Source organism: Macrotis lagotis, chromosome X, assembly GCF_037893015.1.
Source record: "Macrotis lagotis isolate mMagLag1 chromosome X, bilby.v1.9.chrom.fasta, whole genome shotgun sequence".
NCBI classification, from domain to species: domain Eukaryota; kingdom Metazoa; phylum Chordata; class Mammalia; order Peramelemorphia; family Peramelidae; genus Macrotis; species Macrotis lagotis.
In genome coordinates, this window is record NC_133666.1 from 68,289,400 (window position 1) to 68,300,422 (window position 11,023).

Below are 11,023 nucleotides of genomic sequence, written 5' to 3' on the forward strand. Positions count from 1 at the left end.
AGCACTGGACTTGTATTTCTTTCCTTACAAAAACCCATTTGGGTAGGTATGAGAGCAGTATTGTCACCATCATAGAGATAAAGGACAGGCACAGAGGCCGACTTGCCCAAGGTTACATAACTGATGTCAGAACTAGAATTCAGATCAAACCTTACATCCATTCCAATACAACAAAAGCTGTCTCTCAAAATATAACTTGTGATTCTCTACCAAAACTCTAAACTCACAAAGACTAGGTTCAAACGTGGAAATTTCTTGTGCAATTTTTGTGGCTTGTGCTCCAATCAAAGGTTTCTCCCATGATCACCAGAATTTGGCTTGTGTACCCCCAAAAGAGAGATATGGAAGACAATCAGTAGGTCCTATAAAAGTACTCAAACTAACAAGAAATGAAATATACCATAGGGGAAAGTTTCATTTATATCACTAGAGAACATACAAAGAATATGTCCCTAACTTCCCAGATAGTTAAACTAACTCCCTTTCCTGTTTTCATGGAACTCTGGCTTCTCCAAGGAGCTATGGACTCTTCAAAGTGTAAAGTAGTAACCTGGGAAGGACACCTCACAAAGAGAAAGAATTCAAGGTTGTTCCTTAATCACAGTCATTCGTGCTACCCTTTGCTAGGTGCAAAGTATTACAGAAATGTGACAGGTTATTAATAGGAAAATATGATTTTAGGTGCAATATAACTGAGTTCCTGTAACTGTAAAGTAGTTGTTATTTACTAGTTAATCTTTCTGTGGAAGGTGACTTTGTATTGAGCCTTCTAATTTAGATTTATAAACTGGAACTTGAGGGCTAAAACCCAGACTTTGGGATGTGACTATCTGGTACCCAATCTGCAGCCCTTGTAAACCAAATAACTGCTATCACCAGTGGAGTTCATAATAATATGATATCTGCAATCCTATTTTTCTGTGGTAGTAGCATTAGAGATTGGTTCTTGTGGCAAAGAAGAGGTGCCATGAGACCAGAAACCCCTGAGGTTCCCACACTTTGACCTCACCAAGCATCACAAAGACATTTCCTTGACAGTTCTGTAATCTCAGTTTAAGATTAGAGTGAAATGGAGTGGTTTGTATATTGTGAAAGTGACAAACACTTTCAAAGATCAATCATAATTTGACATAGTGAGATGCAATGAGGAAAAAGTCTAGCTACTTTCAAGTGAAGTGCCTAATGCTGTGAAATCTGGTACTTCATATATATTTGTTGACTGCAATTATAGTATTAGAAGTTTTACTTTTCCAAATGTTTCCATGTGGATCACACTGTAAATTAATTATGAGTATAATTATTGTCCAACCTCCAAGATCAAGAATTGTGAAATTTGATTCTCTATCTGTGAATATCTTGTCTAAATTTTTGCAGTGTTCATTAAGAATATTGGTCTTTGGTTTTTCCTGCATTGTCTGTCCCTGGTTTGGGTACTAAAACTATATTTCTATCACAGATCTGGAAGGGTCCCTTCTTTTCTTACTTTTGCCAAGAGTTCATATAATAATGGAATTAATCATCCTTTAAGTATTTGATAGAATTTACTAGTAAATACATCTGGCCTTGGAGTTTTATTCTTTTTTTTTTCCCCTTTGGGAGTTAAGTTGTGGTCTGTTCTATTTCTTTTTTTGATACTGGGTTATTTCAGAAATTCCATTCTGCAACATCTGTACCACCGACTCTAAACAAAAGTGAACTTCACGTAATGACATCTCCCCAAACCATTTCTCCACTCTAACTTCATTTATCTCCAGATCCAGCCTTGGTTCCATAGTCTATCATTTTAATGATTCACTAACTAATCTTACCTGAAAATTCCATGTCATCTTCTCATCCTACTTGCCAATCTTTAAGTCTAGATGCATGGGTAATTCCACCATCCCAATGGACTGCTTCTGGTCCAAAGCTCTTGAGTTCATTTCACACACTAGTAATTAATGATGCATACTCTCAATCTTGTTGCTACTGTTACTGTTTAATCTTTTTCCTCATTTCATTCTCTTGATGGCAGGTTTCATCTTCCCAATCTTTTAGAATACTTTATGAGAAGCCCCTCCATACACATACACATCTATCTACCAGTTTATCTGTTACTTTCACTGCTAAACTTCATTGCTACTCATTTTCACCTCAATGCCTCGGAAATGTGGCTTCTCTGATCCCCTCTTTAAAAAAATGGGTGATCTCTTGATCATTAAATCCAATGACCTTTTTTCAGCTCTCATTCTCCTTGTCTTCTGTGTGATCTGTGGCCTGTTTTCTGGAGACTCTCCCTACTCTTGACTTTAGAGGCCCTCCACTTTGATTCTTTTTCTTGAATAGATAACTTATCCTTCTCTGAATACTAACTTCTGAACTGCAATATATTTGACATCATCAACTCAGTGAGAAGGGGCCTGAGAGATCACGTAGTTGTACTTCCTTATTGTACACTCAAGGCCGGAGAGAGGAAGTGACTTGTCCTCTGACATTTGAAGCTCTTCCTAATTTGTCCCCTTCCTACCTTACTGGTCTTACCCCCCTTTTCTGTGTACAGAAACCCTGCAGTAACTTGCATCTAGTTAGAGGGGTCACTGGGCAGCTCCTCAAATCCAATACTCCATTTGTTGTATTGGCACATTTGCCTTATCTGGCCCCCATGGCTGGCATGTTGTGCCCCTTCACCCTCTTACTGGCTTCTCTTGAGACTCATTTCAAATACTCCTTTTTGCAGGATGATTTTGCAGGTGTCCCCAGATGCTAATACCTTTTCCTTTCAGGTGACTGCCTTCTACTCTACAGAGATCTTGCCTGTATGTGTTGTTTGCTCCATTAGACTGATCGTGAAAGGCAAGGGGTGTTTTTTTTGCCTTTCTTTGTATCATGGATGTTTTTCACAGGACCTGGCTTGTTTATGGATGCTGGATACTTGGGCAAGATCACTCAAGGGGTCATTTGTGTTTGTGTCTAACCTCCCAGCTAGGGAACAAGCTCCATGATGCCAAGGGCTCTGTCTCTTGCCAATTGTTCCCCAATATTAGAATTAGCTGTGTTCTAAGTAATTAAGAACTGTGCAACATAAGTTATTAATACCAAATAAGTGATAATTGTGCTGAGTAAATGAATTTCTCTGTACTACGCAAATAAAACTGTCTTTTAAGAAAAAAATCTCCACAATCATTTAATTATTTTCAAAACTGCAAAGTGTGGCCAAGAATGTTAACAGATTAACTTTCCACCTCTTAAGATTGAAGTTCACTTGGGGAAATCAGAGTGGAGAAGTGGCTGGAAGCCTGTCCTGGGGTCTCTACCTCTCCAGAGGCCACACGAGACCAGCCCTTTCTGGCTCCTCGTGGGGTGTTCCCCGAGGGTGTGAGAGCTGCCTGGACCCGGGGTGTTTGGCCAAGGCTACCCAGATGGCTCTGGGGGGGGGAGTGAGGCTACTGACTGGGCATGGTGTGCCCCCACTCCCCCATTCACGGGCTTGTCCTGGCATCACCTCCCTGAAGGCCGACCGACTGAGTGGCCAAGTGGGACGTGTGTCAGCGGTTCTGCCCTCCTCTATCGGGGATGGGAAAGGGGCCGCGCGGCCTTCCCGGCAAACTAGACTCTCCCTCCGCCGCTGGCGCTCATGCCAACTTTTCCCCGGCTCGCGGGGCTCCCCTTTCGTGTGGCCTTTGTTGCCACAGCTGCCCGGCCCGGCGGCGCGATGCCCAGGGAGCGCCGGGGAGACCGAGGCAGCGGAGGGGCAGGAAGCCCGCGGGCCCGAGGGGAAAGGGGCAGCTGCCCGGGCTCGGCCAGCAGCCACAGGAGGAAGTCGCCGCGCTTCCTCTGTCACCGCGCCCAGCCGGGGGGGCTGGGTGGGGCGCCTTTTTGTGCGCCGGGCCGGGCGGGGCGGCTGTGCGCGTGCGCGCGCCTCGCGCATCCTTCCTCCGCCTGCGGCGGGCGCCGGCTCAGGTGCTGCCCCGGGGGGGGGGGGGGGCATGGGGGAGGGGGAGCGCCCCGGCAGCCCGCCCCGCCCGCCGCTGCAGCTGTCACCCGGCCCCGGCCCCGGCCCCCCGGCCCACCCCCGACCCGGCCCGCTCACCAGCACCACGGAGCCCCGCACCGCCTCCGACACGCTCTGCCGCAGCTCGGCCGCCGTGCCCGGCTTGCTGAGCCGCTTGGTGAACTTGCGCACTTCGGCCATGGCAGCGCGGCCCGGCCGGCCCGGGGACGGGGCGTGGGACGGGCGCGGGCTGCCGGCCTGCCGGGCTGCGGGGCTGCGCTGCCTGCCCGCCCGCCGCCACTGCTGCTGCCGCCGCCCTCGCCCTCCTCCTCCGGGGCCGCCTCCCCTCCCCTCCCCCAGCCTCCTCACACGCGGGCCTCGCGCCTCCGGCCCGCCCCGCCCCCGGCCCGCCCCCGGCCCCGCCCCGACTCCTCCGCCCCCGCCCCGGCTGCGGTGGCGGGGCCTGGGAGGGGGCCCTCGGCCGCCACTTCGGGGAGACTGAGGAAAGGCCCGGGGCCTAGGGAGGGGCCGACCTCCCCATCCCAGCGCCCGGGTGGGGCAGCATGGCCACGCCCGCCATTTCCGGCCCCCCCCCCCGGAGGAAAGGGGACGGGTGGGGGCGCCGGGCCGGCCGGACCGCGCTCCCAGAGGCCAGGGGCCGGGTTCCCTGACGCCCACTCGCCTGCAGGCGTCTCCTCTTGCCTCAGTCTACCCTTCCCTCAACCCTCCTTCCTCCAAGAAGTGTCCTAGCCTGCTCCTTCGGCCCTCCGGCCACTTGGAAAAGCTGTTAGAGGCTCTGGAGCCCCCCGACCCCCCAGCTGGGCACCGAGACAACCAGCCAGTGCCCGCGCCCACTCGGCTCGTCCCCGGGCCCTTAACATCTGCAGGCGAAGACCCGAGCGTGGAGGGCCATTTGCCCTACCAATCCAGCAGTGGCCCAGCACCCCCCGGGGGCCACTGCCTCACACTTAGCATCCGCGGAGGAGCTCGGGTGGCTGATACACAGGGGTCGCTTACCAGAAAAGCACAGAGCTTCCAAACTGGATTCTACTCCGAACTTGGCCACAGAAGTTGGCATTTAGGCAGGCGCGTTGAATACACCGCCCTACCCGCTCCTGACCGTGACCCTCCAACAGAAATATACCGCGTATCATTGTCCTTCTTTCGTGGCTTAGGACATGGAGGCACAGAAGTTAAATGCCGTGCTGGAGTCAGAGGATCTGGGGTCACATTCTCCCTGCTTGACTTGGAACACTTCTCTGGGTCTCAGTTTCCTCAAACGAGGCAGATGAATCAAGTGACATAAAAGATCCCTTGCAACTTCAAACTTAACATCCTAAGTGATTTGCCTAAAGCCTTTGTCCTGCCTCTCTGCATCATTCCACACCGCCGGTTACTCCATTCCCTTTACTCTCTGGGTATCCATTTCCTTTTCTGTGAGCAGCTAGGTGGTACCCTGGAGAGAGCACTTTGGAGTCAGGAGGATAGCAGTTTGAATCCAGCCTCAGACACTTGACACGAGTTATGTGACCTTGGGCAAATCACTTCACCCTAATTGCCCCACTTCCACAGACATCTCTCCAGTGTTCCTGATTCCTATCTGGCCACTGAACCCAGATGACTGGAGGAGAAAGTGAGGCTGCTGACAGCACAACTCCCCTCCCTTCAGTTCACATTCTTGTCATGACATTCCCCTGCTTGATGTCATGGTCTTCTTGGAGAAAGAAGGACAAACATCATCACTTTCCTTTTTTTTTTTTTTTTTTTACAAATAAATGGCTTGAAATGGATGACATCAAAGGACCATCTACAACTCTATGATTGATTGATTTCTACTAATCCCCACTATTGTGAAGGGCAACTATGAGTCAGTGAGGATGACTCCTTAAGAAGACTCTTCCAGAATCCCCCTTTTACAGGCAGACACACATGAGACAATCCAACAAGGATTATCCCACAACTCCCAATTAAAGACAATTCTCATTGACATTCATCTCCAAAAAAATCACAAGTAAGAATGTAACAAGCCAGCACAATTCACTGATGAAGATCTTGATGGATGGCCCTTCTCAAGGGCTAGTCTCTAAAAGTGAATGATAATAAAGCCTTAGGACTCTATACAATGTTTTAAGATCAATTAACAATTCAGTTCAATTAAAAAAAATATTTATTTCCCAGTAAAACAGATGTCTTTGAAAGGCAGAGGATTGTCTTTTTCTTTTTATCTGCCTGACCTCCATAGGGACTCAACCAGAATGAGTTACTTAATGTTATTGGTACATTCAATTTCAATTGAGTCTCAGAGAAATAAAATAACTTGCTCCAATAAGTGGCAGTCAAAGTCAAATCTTGGAACCCCTAAGCCCATACTCTGGCCCCATGTGATTTCTCTCAACTTCAGCATATTGTATGAAAGAAATAATCAAGAAAGAACTGTAGCTCAAGTCGCTAATGCAGTTTTATGACTCATACATGCTTTCTTTATAATCCCACAGTAAGAGAGGAAGGCCAAGTATTATACCTATTTTATAGATGAAAACCTTGGCATTCCATCTCCCACATACGTACCTTTGCACAGGTCCCCCCCCCCAATAGCTACAATGCTCCCTCTCCTTCCTTTAAAACCACTCTAAGCCTCTCACTTGATAGTGTTCACTTCCTCTTCAAAATATCACATAGATATTGTCTGCACCCCTCCCTAGAATAAAATCTCCTTGAAGGCAGAGTCTGCCTTTGCTTTGTCTTTGTATCCCTGGGACCTACCACCACATCTTGTACGCAGTAGGTGCTTAATAAATGATGATTGGATAGGAATAGAAGAAACTAAAAAAACTGGCTTTGTAACACATTTCCTTCTTCCCTTCTTATCCTTGTGACTTGATCATTCACAAAACCAGAGACTGAAAAGCTCCATTTGACATGGGCTGAGGAGGCTATGGAGGATGGGCTCAGAATGAAAATTTTGGAGCTCAAGATATTTTCAAAGTTGCCAAAGCCAGGGAAGGTGTTGCTTTTGCCATGAAAATGCATACTTAGGATACTGAACTAGGACTATGTAAGTTTAGTACATACTCTGGAGTTACTCCCTCCAAAACTGCACTGGCATCCTGGAGTTGAAGAACTCAACTGCCCACTCCCCAGCTGTAGAAGGAATGGAAAGTATTTTCAGGTGGTCTCTTTTTATTACTCTAGTTCACACACCTTCTACTGCTGTACTCACCCCATACACCTTGATTGTCAGGTGATAATAATCAACCAAACTTAATTAATCTTTCAAAATGGTTATTTACTATAGTGGTAGAGTTAGGACCAAACATCCCCCTCCCCAAAAGACTCATATCCACCCTCCACTAGTATATAAAAAATCCAATGGAAAACTCAAGTTGAGAGAATATGTGACAGAATAATCCACAAGCTCCTGGAAGGACTTTTCCCACAGTTCTCAAGGCCTTTCCTATTGGTATGCTGTAGCTTTTCTGCTGGGCTCCTAGTTGGCCAGGTACATACTATTGTCAGCTTTTCTGACGATGTACTAGAGCCCTAGTTGGAAGCTCCAAATCCTCTGGACCCTTCGAAGCTCCCAAGGCCAAAGGGGAGGGGGCAGAGACTGAGATCAAAGCTGAGGCACTTCTCTTCTCTCCAGACCCCCTCACTAAGTCATTCCTTCTCAGAGGCTTCCACCAAGCTTCCAGATGATAGAATCTCAGGGTTCTAAACTACTCTGTTGGTTTAGAAAATACACAGGGGGTGACTGAGCTTCTCAACCCTTCCAGACATATGCTTCCTGCACATCAGTAGGCTCATCCACATTAATCAAAGATGGTTTCCAAACAGTGTAAAGGTTATGATTGATTGTTTCACCTAATGAATTCTTACTGGGTAATGGTATCAAGGTTTAACTTCTTGTTACTTCCTTTAAGTGAGGTGGTGTGATTATTTCAGTCAACCTCATCCTTAGATAAGGACATAAAAAATTCCAGACCATGAAGAGAGTAGGACCTTCAGCTGAATCTGGTGGCTGACAGCCCAGGTTAGAGTTATCAAGGGCAAAAAGATTCATTTAAGGAATTATGAGGTCAATGTTATGCAATGGAAAAGAACAGGGCTAGGGATGCAATCTGTAAAGAGGGATAAAAAAAGTAGAACTACTGCTACAGAGGGTCAGGAAGATCTGAGTTCAAGTATTGCCTGAGATGCTAACTGTATGACTAAGAAATCAGAGTCCACCTGTCTGTGCCCCAGTGTCCTTATCTGTAAAACAGAGATGATAATCACAGGGATGAAAGAATCGAATTCATTAACAAATGTATAATAACTTTACAAATGTTAAAGTGCCATATAAATGCTAGTAAAATGAAAAGCTAAACTACAATAGAATGGAATTGAATAGATGACAATCTTGGAAAGAATTGAGTCTAATCTCCTATATTCTATAACTGCTTTCTAGTCATTTGGACTGGAAAGGAGTAACATAGGAACAGGATTTATGTTGCAGACTGGCAAAAAAAGAGATGGCAAGAAAATAAGCAATGCCTCAGTGGGAGCTGAGTTGAAAGCCAGTGGGAAGCAGGATAGACTAACCTACAGAACCATCACTCCAAAGGTCAGGACCAGGCAGGTGGCAAAAGGAATTCCCTTGAAGCAGGAACTTGTGACTTGAGCTGTAGAACCTCACTAGAGTCTAGCTCTTTAACCATTGGCTAAGCAAATGAACAAGTTCAGAGCAACTGAGTTGGGGAATTCATCTTAGTTGGTTAAGTAGACAATCAGCCCTCACACCCTAGCCTCCAGGCTATGTGTGCTATTCTGGAAGACACAGAAAGGAGAAAAGGGAGGGGAAGAGGAAGAGAGAGAGAGAGAGAGAGAGAGAGAGAGAGAGAGAGAGAGAGAGAGAGAGAATGGAGGGGCATAAACAGATACAGAAACCTACAGAAGAAGAGAGAGGAGAGGGAGAGAGAGAAAGGATGATAGTGAGAGGAAAAAAAGAAGAGAGGGAGGGGGTAGGGCAAGGGAGGAGGGGAGATAGAAAAGGCAGAGAGAGAAGAGAATGACAAGAAACCCAAAGGTCTCTTTCCTTTCTTCCCCTCTCCACCCCATCCCCACAGCTGTTTGGCTTCTAGGTTGGGTTCATCATTTCCAAACCCAGATGAACTTTGTGATAATGGTTAACATTTTTATAGAACTTACTGTATATCATTTCATCATACCTTGTGGTCATATCCACTAGGATTGTTTCTCCTATTTTCAGATTCTAGAATTCTGATTGATTAAGGTTTAGTTTTTGAGAACCTGTTCCATCTTCCAGATCATTTTGTTTCTTTCTCTGGACTTTTGCCAGCTCAGTTTTCAGCTTTTTTTTTCAATCAGTTCTAATTCCCCAGTGGATTTCCTTAATGCAAGTACTCCCTCCAATAATGTAGTTCACACACAGCCCATTCATGCCTCGATAACTTTTGTTCATGTCATCCTTGGCTACCAGCCCCTCTTCTTCAATTATATATTACTTTTTCTCACAAATTTTACCTGTTGTTCTTATAATAGTAATTTTCCAATAAAAATATACCTGCTCCTACTCCCATTCCCCCAACTCAAACCCTTTCCTTTTAACAAGAAAAGCAGTTAAGCAACACAAAGACTGAATCAGACAGCCTATACACCATTTGGCTCCTGTAGTCCCCCACCTCTAAGAGGGAGGCATGTTTCATCATTTGTCCTCTAGAACCAAGATTGTTCTTTGGTTTTAATACAGCTCAGTTCCTTCTTGAAGCCATTTGTCCTTCTTCTCTTTTCAACCAGGGTTTTCGGCATCAACTGCATTTCCATAATAGTTGGGTATGAGTCATTAGTTATAGAAAGCATTTTCAATTTCTCTCTCTCAGACAATTTCTTATCTGTGGCTCCCTCTTAATGGTTATTGACATTGGTTTCAGATTTCACTTGAAACTGCTGAAAACCTCTACAAACCCAGGGCACTGGAGATTTTACTCAAGGTTTTCTGATATTTTCTTCTTTTTCTGCACACTGGTTTGCTACTATATATAGTAGAGATTCTCAAACTTGGCCTAAATCTAGGATAAAAACATTATCATATACCCTTTTGTTCTATTCATTCACTGACAGATTGTGAGTGGATTAGATCAGAGTGAGACCCAAACCAGCTTCAGATGTAATTGGGGAATATTTACCAAGATAAAAGTACAGTAAGACATAGATAATATCACATTTTGGATAGTTTGTTGTTGTTCAGTTGTTTTGAGTCACGTCTGACTCCTCCTGACCCCATGTGGGGTTTTCTTGGCAAACTGAAGTAGTTTATTCTGTCCTCTTCCAGCTCATTTTACAGATGAGAAAACTGAGGCAAACAGGGTGAAGTGACTCATCCAGGATCACACTGTCAGTAAGGGTCTGAAGCCACATTGACATTCAGGAAGAGATCTTCCTGACTCTAAGGCTGGTTCTCTATGCACTGTGGCGCCACCTAGCTGCATGTAGTTTCATTTTTTTCATGTATAAATATTCTCCACTAAACCCTGCTTTGATGTGTCACTTAGGGGTGATGCTGAGCTCTTGGAGGTCCTATTACTGAAAAACAAACCCTGGCAGGTTTTAAGAATTCAATCAGGGGCGGCTAGGTGGAGTAGTGGATAAAGCACCAGCCTTGGAGTCAGGAGTACCTGGGTTCAAATCTGGTCTCAGACACTTAATAATTACCTAGCTGTGTGGCCTTGGGCAAGCCACTTAATCCCATTTGCCTTGCAAAAACCTAAAATAAAACAAAACAAAAAAAAACAAGAATTCAGTCAGTAAGCAGTAATTGTCTACTGTTTTGGGGCAGGAGATACTAGCAGTTTGGGACTTAGAAAAGGTCTCATTTAGAAGAGTTGGGAAGACATCTTACTGAATTCAAATCCTGCCTCAAGCATTTACTTGCTGTGTGACCCTGGGTAAGTTATTCCACCCTGTTTGCCTCAGTGTCCTCATCTGTTTTATGAACTAAAGAAGGAAATGGTCAACCACTCCAGGATCTCTGCCAAGAACATCCCCAGTGGGGTCATG

At 45.7% G+C, this 11,023-nt stretch overlaps 1 protein-coding gene across 2 annotated transcripts in view; it reads right to left on the reverse strand.

Annotated features, from left to right (window-relative positions):
• DOCK11 (dedicator of cytokinesis 11) overlaps positions 1-4,168 on the reverse strand; it is a 195,625-nt gene extending 191,457 nt beyond the window's left edge. For both annotated transcript variants that reach the window (XM_074201251.1, XM_074201250.1), the window contains exon 1: positions 4,067-4,168. In XM_074201251.1, the coding sequence (XP_074057352.1) occupies positions 4,067-4,168 (102 nt within the window). The remainder of the gene's footprint in view (positions 1-4,066) is intronic.
• Between the last annotated feature and the right edge of the window lie 6,855 nt (positions 4,169-11,023).